General features: G+C 44.8%; 1 protein-coding gene across 1 annotated transcript in view; it reads right to left on the minus strand.

Moving 5' to 3' along the window:
• nup155 (nucleoporin 155) overlaps positions 1–19,567 on the minus strand; it is a 224,258-nt gene that overhangs the window by 46,959 nt on the left and 157,732 nt on the right. The window contains exons 27-29 of the mRNA XM_059645000.1: positions 12,160–12,313; positions 9,765–9,869; positions 1,866–2,020 (exon numbers count right to left, since the gene is read on the minus strand). Of these exons, the coding sequence (XP_059500983.1) occupies positions 1,866–2,020; positions 9,765–9,869; positions 12,160–12,313 (414 nt within the window). The remainder of the gene's footprint in view (positions 1–1,865; positions 2,021–9,764; positions 9,870–12,159; positions 12,314–19,567) is intronic.

A 19,567-nucleotide genomic window follows, 5' to 3' on the forward strand; every position in this document is an offset into this window, starting at 1 on the left:
CCACCATGGACTTCAAATTCCCATCCATGGTCTACATAAACTTCTCATTGCCATGGAAAGGCAGTCAACATCATCGTAGACCCCGTCAACATCATTGTAGATCCCTTCCACCCTGATAATGCTCTCCTACAATCTCTTCCGGCAGGCAGAAGGTACAAAAGCTTGAACACATACACCAACATGTTCAAGAACAGTTTCTTTCCAGCCATTATTACGCTGATGAATGGACTCGATAATTTCAAGTAATGTTGATCTGTTAAAGTTGATCTTGCTTTGCGTACCTCCTGTGCAGTGTAACCTGTATGTCTCACTCTGTCTAAGTGCCCTATGATCTCTATGTCCTTGTTTACTATGAACTGCCTGTATAGCTCGCAAGCAAAGCTTTTCACTGTACTTAGGTACAGCATGTCCAGAAGGACCCTCACCAACTTTTACAGATGCACGTAAGAAAACGTTCTATCTGGATAGAGCATGGCTTGGTATGGCAACTGCTCTGCCCAAGACCGTAAAGAACTACAGAAGGTTGTGAACATAGCCCAGACCATCACACAAGCCAACTTTCTGCCCATTGACACCATCTACAATTACTGCTACTGCAGGAAGGGAAACCAATATTATCAAAGATTCCTACCAGCCCGGTTATAATCTCTTCCAACTTCTTCTGTCAGGCAGAAGATACAAAAGCTTCAGTACACATATCAACAGGTTCGGGAACAACTTCTTTCCCACTGTTATTAGACTTCCGAATGGACTTCTCAAATTTCAAACCTAATGTTGATCTTGCTTTTCATGCACCTCCTTTGCAGCCACAACTTTGCATTCCTCGTGATGTTTAATCACCCTAAGATCTTTGTATGATATGAACTGCCTATACTGTATGCAAAACAAAACTTTTCACTGTACCTAGGTACATGTGACAATAATAAATTAAATCCTAATGACATTATCAGTCTACCTACTGCACATGACCTGCAGTGGTTCAAGGTGGCAGTTCACCAACACGTACTCAAGGGCAACTAGGGACACACTGTAATTTCTGACTCAGCCAATGATGTCCATATCAAGCGAATGAATAGAAAAGAACATCACTGTCTTCTCAACCTGTTGCACCTTCAAAATTCCAAGTTAACTTGGCCCAAATGTTTCTTTCTCAAGATTTCCCAATGGCAAATTTAAACTGACTGGCTGAAATTTGCTGGGATGACCTTTGCATGCTTTTGAACAAGGATGTAACATTTACAATTCTCCAATCTACTGGCACCAATCCAAGTCCAAGGAAAATGTGAAAATTACAGGCAGTGCCTCCATAATTTCCACTCCTGCTGATTAGATAGAGTCAATATGGATTTATGAAGGGTAGTCATGTTTGACAAACCAGATAGAGCTTTTTGAGATGCTGCTGGCAGAGTTGACGAGAGGCAACCAGTCAATGTGATGTATGTGGATTTTCAGAGAACATGTTACCACCGACTAAGAACTGCTTAAGAAGCGAAAAGAAGAGCAGGAATAAATGTGTCATTGTCAGGGTGGGTGATTGCGACCAGTGGGTATATCACTTGGACCTTAGCTGTTCATGTTCTATTTGAATAATCTGGATACAGACGCGAATTACACTGTTTCCAAATTATCAGATCATACAAAACATAGCAGGAATGAGAAATACGAGGATGCAATAAGTGTCAGCACAGTGCGTCATCTTGGCAAGATGCCCAATCAGTTAAATACTTGTCAAGGGCTATTACACTCACTTCACCTCCTCTAATCGCCTCACCTTAAATAGCTACCAGCTCTGTATAGTTACAATCAGTGAGCCTTACCCCGAACAGACAGGGTTCTGTGGGTGATAAATATGCTTTGCTCCCTACCTGTGCATGTCTGCAAGGCGAGCCAGAATTCTTGCAGCATTGCTGAAGTTGCGGTTCTTCTCATAATACCTCCAAAGCAAGTCCATGTAACGAACTTTGTTCTGATCTTGCTTTGCCATACGGACCAAATATGGCTCAAGAAATGGAGAATTAACCTGTAAAGAAACATTGAGCACATTAAGTCCTCACTTAAAACTGTGGTTCAGTTCTTTAAAAACGCAAATTTAAGTAAAACAATTTTAAGTGAATCATGGGTTGCCACAGAATTCATTGCGAAAACTGGGCTTGATGGTGTCAGATGGTGTGGCACTGAGCTATTAATCCAGCAAACCAATGCTCTGGGAAACACGTTAAATCCCGTCACAGCGGCTGTGCAATACAAACTAAATTAATAAATCTATAATATAAATATTCTAATGTTGATCACAAAACCTATCGATTGCAGTAAAAACCCATCTAATTTATGAGTGCCCTTTAAGAAAGGAAATCTGCCTATGTGACTCTGGACCCAAAACAATGTGGTTGACTTTTAAATGCCCTCTGAAATGGCCCAAAAACTCAAGGCATTGGCAACAAATGTCTATATCCCATGAAAGAATAAAGAATGCCCCCCACATCCAATACACAAAGTTAACCCCTTCCCCCAAATCCCTGAACATCCAACCCTCTCAACTCCAGACCACAGACGTAGATTTAAGGAAATTGGAACAAGAAACAGGGTTACATAACTAATTTTACTTTAAACATGGGATTTGGTTGTGATCTTGAAACTACTGAAATTTTTCAAGGATGTAACGAGTAAAGTTGATAAGTGGGAACTAGTAGATGTGGTCTACGTGGACTTTCAGAAGACTACTGATAAGGTCCACAATTAGTGATTAGCATATAAAATTAAAGTGCATGGGATTGGGAGTAGAGTTATAAGATGGAGAGAGAACAGGGTGGCAAACAAGAAACGAAGGATGGGACTAAATAGGTCTTTTTCAGAGTGGCACGCAGCTAATGACAATAATTTATTCATGATTTAGACAAGGGAAATAAATGTAATATTGCCGCAGTTGTGCAGGGCACAAGAGTGTGTGTGTGTATATATACATATGTGTGCATGGGAGGACGGATGGGGAGGTGATGGTGGTTGTGGTGGTAATGGCGGTGGTGAGCAGTGAGGAGGATGCAAATTTGTTTCAATGTGATTTAAACAAACTGAGTGGGCAAAATACACGGCAGATTGGAAAAAATTCTGAAGGACGGGATGAATCAACACTTGGAAAAGCAGGGCTTGTCGGTATACATTTGTTAGAGGGAGATCCAGTCTGATTATTTAATGAGTCACCTTTATATTAAAAAAAATTCATTTGATGTGATTAACACTGACTTCAATAAGGCCTTGAAAGGTCTCACTCAGAAGCGTGGTCGAAAAGGTAGGAGCCCATGGAATCCAAGACAAGTTGGCAAACTGAATCTAAAATTGGCTTGCAAACAAGGGAGGATTGTTTCTGTGTTTGGAAACCTGTGACCAACAGCGTACCATAGTGATTGGTGCTGGGACCCTTGCTGTTTGTTATGAAGGTGAATGCAGAAGGTATAATTAGGAAGTTTGGTGACACAATAAACTGGGGGTACTGATCATGAAGAGGTCCCATACTATAGTTTGATATTGATCAACTGGTAGATTAGGCAGTTGGAATTTAATCCTGATAAATGTGAAGTGAAGCATTTCAGGTAAGGCGAATTGTTCCATTTCTGGTTGCAGCAGCAGCGCGAGCGGGAGCTTGGACCAGGGGCCTGTCGGGAAGCCGGTGAGTCACTGCTTTAAAAACTTACCTCGTGAATAGGCGGAGGTACGCTGAGCAAGAGTGGACACGGGACTGCTGAGTAAGTGAGGTAATATATTTGTGTGGTTTTGTTACCTGAAACACTACTCGGGTAGTGTCTCCAACCCATCTTCCTTCTCTAACCAAAAAAAAAGGTTGTGTGTGCCAGATTGGTAAGGTAACTAGTTTATTTTTTAACAGACTCTTTGGGAAGTTAGAATAACGGTAACGGAGGTCAGGGCAGTTGAATGTTCCTCCTGCAGAATGTGGGAGGTAAGGGTCACCACGAGTGTCCCTGCTGACTAGATCTGCGGGAAGTGCACCCAACTCCAGTTGCTCAAAAATCACGTTAGGGAACTGGAGCTGAATGAACTTCGGATCATTCGGGAGGCAGAGGGGGTAATTGAGACGAGTTACAGGGAGGTAGCCACTCTTCAGGTACAAGAAAAAGGCAGATGGGTTAAAGTCAGGGGACGGAAAGGGAACCGGCAGGCAGTGCAGGGATCCCCTGTGGCCATTCCCCTCAGCAATAAGTATACCGTTTTGGATACTGTTGGGGGGGGGGGGGGGGGGGGGGGGGGGGGGGGGGGGAACGACTTACCAGGGGAAAGCAGTGGGGCACAGGTCTCTGGCACAGAGTCTGTCCCTGCTGCTCAGAAGGGAAGGGGGAAGAGGAGCAGAGCATTAGTCATTGGGGACTCCATAGTTAGGGGGACAGATAGGAGGTTCTGTGGGGACGAGACAGACTCACGGTTGGTGTGCTGCCTCCCAGGTGCCAGGGTTCGTGATGTCTCTGATTGTGTTTTTGGGATCCTTAAGGGGGAGGGGGAGCAGCCCCAAGTCGTGGTCCACATAGGCACCAATGACATAGGTAGGAAGAGAGATGGGGATTTAAGGCAGAAATTCAGGGATCTAGGATGGAAGCTTAGAGCTAGGACGAACAGAGTTGTTGTCTCTAGTTTGCTGCCCGTGCCACGTGCTAGTGAGGCGAGGAATAGGGAGAGAGAGGAGTTGAACACGTGGCTACAGGGATGGTGCAGGAGGGAGGGTTTTGGATTCTTAGATAATTGGGGCTCTTTCTGGGGTAGGTGGGACCTCTACAAGCAGGATGGTCTTCACCTGAACCAGAGGGGTACCGACACGCTGGGGGGGAAATTCGCTAAGGCTATTTGGTTTAAACTAATTCAGCAGGGAGATGGGAACCAAAATTGTAGTTCGAGTACAGAAAAGCTTGAGAGTAGGGGGGTCCAAAATAAAGTTACAGGGACGCAAGATGGCACCAGACAGCAAGAAGTTGATTTGAAGTGTGTCTACTTCAACGCGAGGAGCATTCGGAATAAGGCAGGTGAACGTGCAGCATGGGTTGGTACCTGGGACTTCGATGTTGTGGCCATTTCGGAGACGTGGATAGAGCAGGGACAGGAATGGTTGTTGCAGGTTCTGGGATTTAGATGTTTCAGTAAGAACAGAGGAGATGATAAAAGAGGGGAAAGTGTGGCATTGTTGGTCAAGAACAGTATGACAGTTGCAGAAAGGATGTTTGGGGATTCATCAACTGAGGTAGTATGGGCTGAGGTGAGAAACACGAAAGGAGAGGTCACCCTGTTGGGAGTTTTCTCCAGGCCTCCGAATAGTTCCAGAGATGTAGAGTAACGGATAGCAAAGACGATTCTTGATAGGAGTGAGAGAGACAGGGTAGTTGTCATGGGGGACTTCAACTTTCCAAATATTGACGGGGAGCACTATAGTTCGAGTGCTATAAAGGGGTCAGTTTTTGTCCAGTGTGTGCAGGAGGACCTCCTGACACAGTATGTAGACAGGCCAACAAGCGGCGAAGCCACATTAGAAATGGTACTGGGTAATGAGCCCAGCAAGGTGTTAGATTTGGAAGTAGGTGAGCACTTTGGCGATAGCGATCACAATTCTGTTATGTTTACTTTAGTGATGGAAAGGAATAGATGTATACAACTGGGCAAGAGTTATGGCTGGGGACAAGGCAATTACGATGAGATTAGGCAAGATTTAGGGAGCATAGGATGGGGAAGGAAACTGCAGGGCATGGGTACATTAGAAATGTGGAGCTTATTCAAGGAAAAGCTCCTGTGTGTCCTACATAAGTATGTACCTGTCAGGCAGGGAGGAAGCTGTAGAGCGCGGGAGCCGTAGTTTACTAAGTAAGTGGAATCTCTGGTCAAGAGGAAGAAGAAGGCTTATGTTAGGATGAGATGTGTAGGCTCAGTTAGGGCGCTTGAGGGTTACAAGGTAGCCAGGAAAGACCTAAAGAGAGAGTACAGAAGAGCCAGGAAGAGACATGAGAAGTTGTTGGCGGGTAGGATCAGGGTAAACCCTCAGGCTTTCTATAGGAATTGAAGGAATAAAAGAATGACAAGAGTAAGATTAGGGCTAATCAAGGATAGTAGTGGGAAGTTGTGTGTGGAGTCAGAGGAGATGGGGGGGCACTAAATGAATATTTTTCAACAGTATTCACTCTAGAAAACGACAATGTTGCCGAGGAGAATACTGAGATACAGGCTAGTAGACTAGGTGGGATTGAGGTTCACAAGGAAGATGTATTAGAAATCCTACAGAGTGTGAAGACAGATACGTCCCCTGGGCCAGATGGGATTTATCCTCAGATCCTCTGGGAAGCCAGGGAGGAGATTGCCGAGCCTTTGGCATTGATCTTTAACTCGTCATTGTCTACAGGAATAGTGCCAGAAAACTGGAGGATAGCAAATGTGGTTCCCCTGTTCAAGAAGTGGAGTAGAGACAACCCTGGTAATTATAGACCAGTGAGCCTTACCTCAGTTGTTGGTAAAGTGTTGGAAAAGGTTATAAGGGATAGGATTTATAATCATCTAGAAAAGAATAATTTGATTAGGGATAGTCAGCACGATTTTGTGAAGGGTAGGTCGTGCCTCACAAACCTTATTGAGTTCTTTGAGGTGACCAAACAGGTAGATGAGAGTAAACCGGTTGATGTGGTGTATATGGATTTCAGCAAGGCGTTCGATAAGTTTCCCCACAGTAGGCTATTGTACAAAATGCGGAGGAATGGGATTGTGGGAGATATAGCAGTTTGGATCAGAAATTGGCTTGCTGAAAGAAGACAGAGGGTGGTAGTTGATGGGAAATGTTCATCTTGGAGACCAGTTACTAGTGGTGTACCACAAGGGTCGGTGTTGGGTCCACTGCTGTTTGTCATTTTCATAAATGACCTGGATGAGGGCGTAGAAGGATGGGTTAGTAAATTTGCAGGCAACACGAAGGTCGATCCTGTTATGGATAGTGACGAAGCATGTTGTACGTTGCAGAGAGACATAGATAAGCTGCAGAGCTGGGCTGAGAGTTGGCAAATGGAGTTTAAGGAAGAGAAGTGTGAGGTGATGCACTTTGGTAGGAGTAACCAGGATGCAAAGTACTGGGCTAATGGTAAGATTCTTGGTGGTGTAGATGAGCAGAGAGATCTCAGTGTCCATGTACACAGATCCTTGAAAGTTGCCACCCAGGTTGACAGGGCTGTTAAGAAGGCATTCAGTGTTTTAGCTTTTATTAATAGAGGGATCGCGTTCCGGAACCAAGAGGTTATGCTACAGCTGCACAAAACTCTGGTGCGGCTGTACTTGGAGTATTGCGTACAGTTCTGGTCACCGCGTTATAAGGAGGATGTGGAAGCTTTGGAAAGGGTGCAGAGGAGATTTACTGGGATGTTGCCTGGTATGGAGGGAAGGTCTTAGGAGGGAAGTCTGAGGGACCTGAGGCTGTTTTCGTTAGAGAGAAGAAGGTTGAGAGGTGACTTAATTGAGACATATAAAATAATCAGTGGGTTAGACAGGGTGGATAGGGAGAGCCTTTTTCCTGGGATGGTGACGGCGAGCACGAGGGGGCATAGCTTTAAATTGAGGGGTGAAAGATATAGGACAGATGTCAGAGGCCTTCAACGGTAGTAGATTCACCAACTTTAAGTGCATTTAAGTCATCATTGGACAAGCATATGGATGTACATGGAATAGTGTAGGTTAGATGGGCTTCAGATTGGTATGACAGGTCGGCACAACATCGAAAGCCGAAGGGCCTGTACTGTGCTGTAATGTTCTATGTTCTATAAACAATGAATGGTAGGCGTCTACGGAGTACTGAGGAACAAGTTCGTAGATCTATGAGGATGTCAGCATAGGTAGACAGGTTGGTGAAGAAGGCACATGGGATGCTTGCCTTCATTAGCCAGGACGTTTTGTTATAACTTCAGGAATCATTGGCTAGGCTACAGATGGAATACTATGTGCAGTTCTGATGGCTGCACTATCTGAAGGTGGTGACTGCATTGGAAAGAATGAAGGGATTCACCAGGAAAGTGCCTGCGATGAAAAGTGATTTGAAGAACTGTTTCAAAGAACTCAGAGAACAGACTGAATGGCCTTTCTCTCTGTTATTCCATTCTACAGACTTAGGCTAGAGAAAAAAATACACCACATCTATTGATGGAAATCTTTGCAAAGAGATTATGGGTTTGCTGTGGGGCTTATTGTCACAGGTGGCATTGGTCAGAACATGGAGGGCAGAATTTGGAACTATTTTGGACTTGTTGGATAAGTAGTCAGAACTTGGGGTTCCACAGGGCTCTGTCCTTGGGCCTCTACTGTTTGTAATTTTTATTCATGACTTGGATGAGGGGATTGAAGGATGGGTCAGCAGGTTTGCAGATGACACAAAGGTCGGAGGTGTCGTTGACAGTATAGAGGGCTGTTGTAGGCTGCAGCGGGACATTGACAGGATGCAGAGATGGGCTGAGAGGTGGCAGATGGAGTACAACCTGGATAAATGCGAGGTGATGCATTTTGGAAGGTCGAATTTGAAAGCTGAGTACAGGATTAAGGATAGGATTCTTGGCAGTGTGGAGGTACAGAGGGATCTTGGTGTGCAGACACATAGATCCCTTAAAATGGCCACCCAAGTGGACAGGGTTGTTAAGAAAGCAAATGGTGTTTTGGCTTTCATTAACAGGGGGATTGAGTTTAAGAGTCGTGAGATCTTGATGCAGCTCTATAAAACTTTGGTTAGACCGCACTTGGAATACTGCATCCAGTTCTGGGCGCCCTATTATAGGAAAGATGTGGATGCTTTGGAGAGGGTTCAGAGGAGGTTTACCAGGATGCTGCCTGGACTGGAGGGCTTATCTTATGAAGAGAGGTTGACTGAGCTCGGTCTCTTTTCATTGGTGAAAAGGGGGAGGAGAGGGGACCTAATTGAGGTATACAAGATAATGAGAGGCATAGATAGAGTTGATAGCCAGAGACTATTTCCCAGGGCAGAAATGGCTAACACGAGGGGTCATAGTTTTAAGCTGGTTGGAGGAAAGTATAGAGGGGGTGTCAGAGGCAGGTTCTTTACACAGAGTTGAGAGAGCATGGAATGCGTTGCCAGCAGCAGTTGTAGAAGCAAGGTCATTGGGGTCATTTAAGAGACTGCTGGACATGCATATGGTCACAGAAATTTGAGGGTGCATACATGAAGATCAATGGTCAGCACAACATTGTGGGCTGAAGGGCCTGTTCTGTGCTGTACTGTTCTATGTTCTAACTGTTCAGGTTGGGTATGGATAGTTAAAAGGAATTGGTGTTTTGGAAACAGGTGAGGTGGCACCTAGGGTTAAAGGTGAATGTAGCTGTTATATAGAACACTAAGGATTAGAATAAGAGTCAGAGAATAATAATTGTGACGTAAACAAATACTGAAAGAATTGCAGATGCTTTAAATCAGAACACAGAGGGAGGATCACTGGGCCTGAAATGTTAACTCTGATTTCTCTTCACAAATGCTGCCAGACCTGCTGAGCCTTTCCGGGAATTTCAGTTTTTGTTTCTGATTGCAGTGTAAAGACTGGGACCATGGGAAGTTGAGATTACAAAGGAGAGAAATGAAGTCCAAATGTTGCACGAACAGCAGCCATGGTCAGTTAGTATTTCTGACCTGGCACATAGGAGCCTAAATGGTCACAACCTTCAATCAGGTGAGCAGCTCATTATAGTCAGAGCTGGTCTCCAGTCATAGCTCAATTCCACTTCACCTCAGTTGCCTTACTTACCTCCAGCAGCTTGTCCATCAGATCAGCCTGGATCAGCCAATTAAATAAAGCAATGTTGAAGAGTTCATCTGTTGACCTCTGAGCAAGCTTCAACATTTGTTCGAACTGGGAGAAAGTGAAGAAGCAAAATAAAGTCCAAATACCACATATAGGTACTCTTACACTCATTTTTACCAAAACACACTGACACCATCCATCACCATTACTTGTACATCAATCCTCCCCCACAATTTGTGCACACACCAGCCTAGACCACCACACACAACCCCCAAATCAGACACCAACACTTGATGCACACAACATACCACATACACACATGCTCAATTAGATATTCACGTGACTATCCACTTAAGCTCAGAAGACTCGTGAAATTGTGAGATAACGGAATAGAATGGTGCTTACAACAGGGATTTAACAATCAGGGATAGCTAGTGTCTGTTGCAGCCACAAACTAAAGTTCCGAAGGATGTGCAACCTACCAATGCCAGGTTGATCAGAGAAGAATTTTGAAAAAGTAGTAAATTATGTTGAGTTAGGAATTAAAATAAAAAGCATGATCTTGGGACCAAAAGGGATGCCTCGGATCAAGTCTATAGGATTCTCTTTCGCCCTGTTGCCTTGCACATTTTTTCTATTCAAATAATCATTCAATATCCTCTTGAATGTTTCAACTGAACCTGCTATATTTCCAGGCAGTATATTCCAAATTCCATCTACGGAGTGAAGATGTTCCCTCGCTCAACATTTCCATCTTTTTCAAATCTGTGCTCTCTTGCTGTTAATAATTTTCCAAATGGGAATAGCTTCTCTCCATCTACTCTATCCAGCCTGCTCATGATTTTAAAAAAAATCACAAACTCTCAAATCTATCCTCATAAGTGTAGCTTCTCAACCCTGGAAAGATTCTTGAAATTTGGAACAGTAATATATTTCTAACTCAGGATGGTTAGTGGCTTGGAGTGGAGCTTGCAGGTGGCTACTGCCCTTGACCTTTGACATGGAAGTGGTCAGGGTTTGGAAGGTGCTGAAGGAGCCTTTGTGAATTTGTGCGGTGCATCTACAGATAGTACACAGCGCTGCTATTGAGTGTTAGTGGTGGAGTGGCTGAATGATTCTTGATGTGGCGCCTACAAGTGGGCTGCTTTATCCTGGCTTGTGTCATGTTACATCCATTCAGATAAATGGAGACTATTCCATCATACCACTCACTTGTGGCTTGGAGACGACGGACAGGCTTTGGGGTATTAACAGGTGATTAACTCACTGCAGTATTCCTAGTCTCTGAGCCCCTCTTGTAGCTGCCATATTTATGTGGTGAGCCCAGTTGAATTTCTGATCAATTGTTATCGCCAGTATATTAATAGTGGGAGATTCAGTGACAGTAACATCATTACATGTCAAGGAGCCGTGGTTACATTATCTCATAATGCAAATGGTCACTGCCAGGTATTCCTGTGGTGTGAATGTCACTTCCCACTTGTCAGCATAAGCCCAGATGATGTCCAGATCTTGTTGCATTTGATGCATTTGACATGGACTGCTTAAGTATGTAAAGATTCACAAATAGTGATGAACATTGTGCAATCACTGGCAAACATCCCACCTTATTAATTCATGCTGGATGAAAGACTGTTTGGACTGAGGACACTACACCGAGGAACTCTGGCAGACGTGTCCTAAGGCTCAGATGACTAAACCCAACAGCCACAATCATCTTTTTATACATCAGGTATAACTCCAACCTGTGAAGAGGCTGCGCCCTGATACCGATTGACTCCAATTTTGCTCGGGCTCTTTGATGCCACACTCGGTCAACTGCAGCCTTGATATCAAGGGCTGCCACTCTCACCTCACCTCTGGAATTCAGCTGTTTTGTCCATGTTTGAACCAAGGTTGTAATGAGGTAAAGAGCTAAGTAGCCCCGATATGACCCAAACTATACATCAGTGAACAAAACTGGCTGTTTCTCAATTACATATGTGATGCAACTGTATATGTAACACACACACCAGATTAGATTAGATTAAATTAGATTAGATTAGATCAGATTCCCTACAGTGTGGAAACAGGCCCTTCGGCCCAACCAGTCCACACTGCCCACCCAGACCCATGCCCCCATAACCCACACACCCCTGAACACTGCGGGCAATTTAGCATGGCCAATCCACCTAAGCTGCACATCTTTGGACTGTGGGAGGAAACCGGAACACCCGGAGGAAACCCACGCAGACACGGGGAGAATGTGCAAACTCCACACAGACAGTCGCCCGAGGCGGGAATCGAACCTGGGTCCTGGCGCTGTGAGGCTGCAGTGCTAACCGATGTAGTCATACAGCTCACCCTAAACCTGGTATGCTTGACAAGAGAGAAGTATGTGCACTATCCAGATACTAACATGCTGTGCTGCCTCCTCATTACTCAACATGTTGGGGTCAGATGACAGTACTGGAGGACCTGGTAGTTTGGGGACGCTGGGAGACTGTGGAGCAGCTTTACTCTGGTTCACCAGCTCCTGCAGTGTGTCCGAGATGCATTTGTAGCAGTTCAGCCTGAAGAACACAACATAACTCAGGGTCAGCAATTAGGTCGACAATGAATTCAGCAGTGTTTGGAGCTTGGGACTAAGGAGGTCAGAGGTTCCAGGGTTAAAATTAAGGTTTGCAAGATAAGTAAAGAGACATCATATCAGGAGTCAGACAGCCCAATTTGTGTATATAGACGGTATATATTGGATGAGAGCATAAAAATTTTGCGCAGAAGGGAATAGCTGCTTTTTGCTTACTTCCTTGAAGCCCATGATCAGGGGCCCAACACAAAATGAGTGACATCACAGGAAAATCATTTCTTCATTCATTGATAATAGTTGTTATTTGACTCTAATAGGTTACTTTCAGGTTGAAGGTAAATAGTTATTTGCAGATTACAAACTAAAAGATCAGTAGGATGTTTTTATAAACCAAATTAAGAACAAATTATATTAAATAGAAATGCAAGGTTGTCACCTGACAAAGGAGCAGCGCTTCAAAGGCTTGTGATTTCCAATAAACCTGTTTGGACTATAACCTGCTGTCATGTGAGTTCTGAATTTGACTCAAAGATTGGTATGGAGAAAAACAGGTTCAAATACATGGGACATTGGCACAAGTACTGGAGAAGGAAGGAGCTGTTCCAATGGGATGGCCCTCCACCTGAATCATGTCGAGACCACAGTCCTGGTGGATTGCATAACTAGGGCTGTGGATAAGGTTTTAAACTAAGTAGTGGTTGGGTGGGGTGCATTCAGCTACAAGGAAAATTATGGAAAAACTTAAGGGTAGCAGAGGGCTCAGCAGAGATTATCAAAGTTTACAAAACAAGTAAATAAGATACTGTCAACTCAAGATTGAGGCAGTTGTACTCAGATACATGCAGTGCGTGAAAAAAAGTAATTGAGTTTATAGCAGAGATTGAAATCGGTGCATACAAAATGGTAGGTATCACAGAGATAATGGGAACTGCAGATGCTGGAGAATCCAAGACAACAAAATGTGAGGCTGGATGAACACAGCAGGCCAAGCAGCATCTCAGGAGCACAAAAGCTGACGTTTCGGGCCTAGACCCTTCATCAGAGAGGGGGATGGGGGGAGGGAACTGGAATAAATAGGGAGAGAGGGGGAGGCGGACCGAAGATGGAGAGTAAAGAAGATAGGTGGAGAAGGTGTGGGTGGGGAGGTAGGGAGGGGATAGGTCAGTCCAGGGAAGACGGACAGGTCAAGGAGGTGGGATGAGGTTAGTAGGTAGATGGGGGTGCGGCTTGGGGTGGGAGGAAGGGATGGGTGAGAGGAAGAACAGGTTAGGGAGGCGGAGACAGGTTGGACTGGTTTTGGGATGCAGTGGGTGGAGTGGAAGAGCTGGGCTGGTTGTGTGGTGCAGTGGGGGGAGGGGACGAACTGGGCTGATTGAGGGATGCAGTTGGGGAAGGGGAGATTTTGAAACTGGTGAAGTCCACATTGATACCGTTAGGCTGCAGGGTTCCCAGGCGGAATATGAGTTGCTGTTCCTGCAACCTTCGGGTGGCATCATTGTGGCACTGAAGGAGGCCCATAATGGACATGTCATCTAAAGAATGGGAGGGGGAGTGGAAATGGTTTGCGACTGGGAGGTGCAGTTGTTTGTTGCGAACTGAGCGGAGGTGTTCTGCAAAGCGGTCTCCAAGCCTCCGCTTGGTTTCCCCAATGTAGAGGAAGCCACACCGGGTACAGTGGATGCAGTATACCACATTGGCAGATGTGCAGGTGAACCTCTGCTTAATGTGGAATGTCATCTTGGGGCCTGGGATAGGGGTGAGGGGGGAGGTGTGGGGGCAAGTGTAGCATTTCCTATAGTTGCAGGGGAAGGTGCCGGGTGTGGTGGGGTTGGAGGGCAGTGTGGAGCGAACAAGGGAGTCACGGAGAGAGTGGTCTCTCCGGAAAGCAGACAAGGGTGGGGATGGAAAAATGTCTTGGGTGGTGGGGTCGGATTGTAGATGGCGGAAGTGTCGGAGGATGATGCGTTGTATCCGGAGGTTGGTGGGGTGGTGTGTGAGAACGAGGGGGATCACAGAGGTATCACAGAGATGTGGCTGCAAGGGGATCACAGCTGTGAACCAAGTATACGAGTCCTATAGAAAGACTGGCTAATGGGCAGGAGGGCGAGGTTGAAATTGTACCAGTGATAATGGGGACTGCAGATGCTGGAGAATCCAAGATAACAAAGCGTGAAGCTGGATGAACACAGCAGGCCAAGCAGCATCTCAGGAGCACAAAATCTGACGCTTCGGGCCTAGACCCTTTATCTGATGAAGGGTCTAGGCCCGAAGCGTTAGCTTTTGTGCTCCTGAGATGCTGCTTGGCCTGCTGTGTTCATCCAGCTTCACACTTTGTTATCTAGGAGGGTGAGATTGCCTTGTTAGTGAGGAATTAAATTAAATCAACTGCAAGCAGTGATATAGAGTTAGACAGCATAGAATGTGCATGTGTCACCTAGAGGAACCACAAAGGAAAACAACCCTGATGCATGTTATATACAGGTCTCCTAGCAGTACAGTCATACAATTATACAGCATGGAAACGGACTCTTTGGTCCAATTAGTCCACACTAACCATGTTCCAAAACTAAACTAGTCCCACTGGCCTGCATATGGCTCATATCCCTCCAAACCATTCCTATTCATATACTTTTCCAAATGTCTTTTAAGCATTGTAACTATACCTGCATCCAACACTTCGCGTGGCAGTTCACTCCACACACTAAGCACTCTGTAAAAGGTTGCCCCTCATGTCCTTTTTAAATCTTTCTCCTCTCACCTTAAAAATATGCCCCCTAGTTTTGAACAACCCACCTTATGGAAAGGACCCTTGCTATTCATCCATCAATGCCTCTCATGATTTTATAAAGCTCTATATAAGGTCACCCCTCAACCTCCTGCATTCCAGGGAAAAAAGTCCCAGTCTGTCTTTATATCTCAAACCCTCCATTCCTGCCAACATCTTGGTAACTCATTTCTGAACCGTCGCCAATTTTTAAAAATAATATCCTTCTTATAGCAGGGTGACCAGATTGCACACAGTACTCCAGAAGATGTCTCACCAACATACTGTACACTCTCTATGTGACACCTGAACTCTTACACTCAAAAGTCTGAGCAATGAAGGAAAGTGGGCTAAATGCCTTCTTATCCACCCATCTCCCTGAGATACAAAATTTCAAACTATTATTATGTACCTGAACCTCGAGGTCTCTCTGTTCTACAACTCTTATCCAGAGCCCTACCATTAATTGTATAAGATCTGTTCTTGTTTGCTTTGTCAAAATGCAATACCTCATTTATCCAAATTAAACTCCATCTGTTAGTTCTCAGCCCATTGACCCAATCAATCAAAATCGCTTTGTAATCTTAGATGACCATCTTCACTACCCACCAGATCACCAACTTTGGTGTCATCTGCAAACTTACTAACCATGTATCCTATATTCTCATCCAATTTATTTATGTAAATAAAAGTTTCTGTGGGCAAAAAAATAAATCAAGAGATAGAAAATGCATAGAAGAGAGGCACTAATCCAATAATCATGGGGTCTTCAATATGCAGGTGAACTGTGAAAGTCAGATTGGCAGTGGGTCCCAAGTAAAAGAAATTGTGAAATGTCTATGAGATAGTTTTTTGAGAGCACTTTGTGGTACAGATCATGAGGGAACAGGCAACTCTGTATTTAGTGATGTTTAATGAAGGAGAGCTTAAGGTAAAAGAATCCCAAGTGAGCAGTGACCATAATATGGATGAATTCACCCTGCAGTTTCAGAGGGAAAAGCTAGAATCAGACGTAATGGTATTACAATTGAGTAAAGGTACCTTCAAAAACATGAGGGAGAAGCTGACCACAGTCGAGTGTAAGAGGAACCTTGCACCGAAAACAGTGGAGTAGCAATGGCAAGAGTTTCAGAAGGGTATTTCAGAAGGCGCAGCAGGAATTCATCCCAAGGAAAAAGAAACATACTAAGGAGAGTGGGTGCCAACTAAGATTGGCAAGGGAAGTTAGGGAAGGGGTGGCGATGGCCAAGTGGTATTATGACTGGACTATTAATCCAGAGACCCAGATAATGTTCTGGGGACCCGGGTTCAAGTCCTGCCATGGCAGATGATGAATTTGAATTCGAAAAAATATCTGGAATTAAGAATTTAATGATGACCACGAATCCATTGTTGATTGTTGGAAAAAAAAATTCCACCTGGCTCACTAATGTCCTTTCAGGAAGGAAACTGCTATCCTTACAGCAGAATATAGATAGGCTGGAGAGTAGGGCAGATAAATGGCAGATGGAGTTCAATCTGGGCAAATGCAAGGTGATGCATTTTGGAAGATCAAATTCAAGGGCAAACTATACAGTAAATGGAAAAGTCTGAGGGAAAATTGATGAACAGAGAGGTTTGGGTGTTCAGGTCCATTGTTCGCTGAAGGTGACAACGCAGGTCAATAGGGTGGTCAAGAAGGCATATAGCATGCTTTCCTTCATTGGACGGGGTACTGAGTACAAGAGTTGGCAGGTCATGTTGCAGTTGTATAGGACTTTGGTTCGGCCACATTTGGAGTATTTTGTTGAGTTCCGGTCGCCACATTACCAAAAGGATATGGATGCTTTGGAGGGTGCAGAGGAGGTTCACCAGGATGTTGCCTGGTATGGAGGGTGCTAGCTATGAAGAGAGGTTAAGTAGATTAGGATTATTTTCATTAGAAAGATGGAGATTGAGGGGGGACCTGATTGATGTCTACACAATCATGAGGGGTATAGACAGGGCGGATAGCAAAAAGCTTTTTCACCAGAGTGGGGGACTCAATTACTAGGGTTCATGAGTTCAAAGTGAGAGGAGGAAAGTTTAAGGGAGATATGCGTGGAAAGTTCTTTACACAGAGGGTGGTGGCTGCCTGGAATGCGTTGCCAGCGGAGGTGGTAGACGCAGACACGTTAGCGTCTTTTAAGATATATTTGGACAGATACATGGATGGGCAGGGAGCAAATGGACACAGACCCTTAGAAAATAGATGACAAGTTAGACAGAGGATCTTGATCGGCGCAGGCTTGGAGGGCCGAAGGGCCTGTTCCTGTGCTGTAATTTTCTTTGTTCTTACCTGAAGTGGCCCATATGTGACTCCAGGCCCACAGCAATCTGAACTATCTTCTAGGCAACTACGGAAGGGCGATAAATGCTGCCTAGTCATGATGCCCTCATCCACTAATGAATGTTAAAAAACTCTAAATTAAACTCCATCTGCCACTCCAACTGACCCACCTGATCAAGGTCAATTTGTCCGAGGCAACTACCTTGGCTGTCCACTACATTACCAATTTTGGTGACATCTGCAAACTTAGTCACCATGCCTCCTACATTCACATTTATATAAATGACAAAAAGCTGTGGACCCCGCAAAGACCTTACTGAAGTCCATATACATCGCATCCATCACCCTGCCCTCATCAATCTTCTTCATTACTTCTTCAAAAACGCCAAGTAAGTAGTGAGACATAGTTTCCCACACTCAAAGCCATGTTGACTATAATTAATCAGTCTTTGCCTTTTCAAACACACAAATCCTGTCCCTCAGGATTTCCGCGAACAACTTGCCCACCACTAAGTCGGGCTCACTGGTCGATAATTCCCAAGCTTTTCCTTACCACCTTTCTGACACAGTGGTACCAAGTTAGCCAATATCCAGTCTCTGGCACCTCACCTGTGGCTATCTATGACACAAATATCTCAGCTAGGGGCCCAGCAATCTCTTTCCTAGCTTCCCACAAAGTTCTAGGGCATACCTCATCAGATCCTGGGGATAATCCACCTTAATGTGTTTGAAGACATCCAACACTTCCTCCTCCATAATACAGACATTTTTCAAGAAGCTGACGTTTTTTTTTGTGAGGGGCAGGTCATGCCTCACAAACCTTATCGAGATCTTTGAGGATGTGACTAGAAACGTTGACGAGGGTCAAGCTGTGGATGTGGTGTATATGGATTTCAGCAAGGCATTTGATAAGGTTCCCCATGGTAGGCTCATTCAGAAGGTCAGGAAGAATGGGATACAGGGGAACTTAGCTGTCTGGGTACAGAATTGGCTTGCCAACAGAAGACAGCGAGTGGTAATAGAAGGAAAATATTCTGCCTGGAAGTCAGTGGTGAGTGGTGTTCCATAGGGCTCTGTCCTTGGGCCTCTACTATTTGTAATTTTTATTCATGACTTGGATGAGGGGATTGAAGGATGGGTCAGCAAGTTTGCAGACGACACAAAGGTCGGAGGTGTCGTTGACAGTATAGAGGGCTGTTGTAGGCTGCAGCGGGACATTGACAGGATGCAGAGATGGGCTGAGAGGTGGCAGATGGAGTTCAACCTGGATAAATGCGAGGTGATGCATTTTGGAAGGTTCAATTTGAAAGCTGAGTACAGGATTAAGGATAGGATTCTTGGCAGTGTGGAGGAACAGAGGGATCTTGGTGTGCAGATACATAGATCCCTTAAAATGGCCACCCAAGTGGACAGGGTTGTTAGGAAAGCATATAGTGTTTTGGCTTTCATTAACAGGGGGATTGAGTTTAAGAGTCGTGAGATCTTGTTGCAGCTCTATAAAACTTTGGTTCGACCGCACTTGGAATACTGCGTCCAGTTCTGGTCACCCTATTATAGGAAAGATGTGGATGCTTTGGAGAGGGTTCAGAGGAGGTTTACGAGGATGCTGCCTGGACTGGAGGGCTTATCTTATGAAGAGAGGTTGACTGAGCTTGGACTTTTTTCATTGGAGAAAAGGTGGAGGAGAGGGGACCGGACCTAATTGAGGTATACAAGATAATAGGAGGCATAGATAGAGTTGATAGCCAGAGACTATTTCCCAGGGCAGAAATGGCTAACACGAGGGGTCATAGTTTTAAGCTGGTTGGAGGAAAGTATAGAGGGGATGTCAGAGGCAGGTTCTTTACACAGAGAGTTGTGAGAGCATGGAATGCGTTGCCAGCAGCAGTTGTGGAAACAAGGTCATTGGGGACATTAAAGAGACTGCTGGACATGCATATGGTCACAGAAATTTGAGGGTGCATACATGAGGATCAATGGTCGGCACAACATTGTGGGTTGAAGGGCCTGTTGTGTGCTGTACTGTTCTATGTTCTATTTTCCCAGGTTCTCTAGCTTCTATATCCATCTCCATAGTAAACACTGATGTAAAACACTCATGTAGTCGTTTCCCTAACTCCTGTGGTGCCACACATAAGTGACCTTACTGATCTTTAAGGGGCCCT

The sequence above is a fragment of the Stegostoma tigrinum genome, chromosome 3 (genome assembly GCF_030684315.1).
Source record: "Stegostoma tigrinum isolate sSteTig4 chromosome 3, sSteTig4.hap1, whole genome shotgun sequence".
In the NCBI taxonomy this organism is placed as follows: domain Eukaryota; kingdom Metazoa; phylum Chordata; class Chondrichthyes; order Orectolobiformes; family Stegostomatidae; genus Stegostoma; species Stegostoma tigrinum.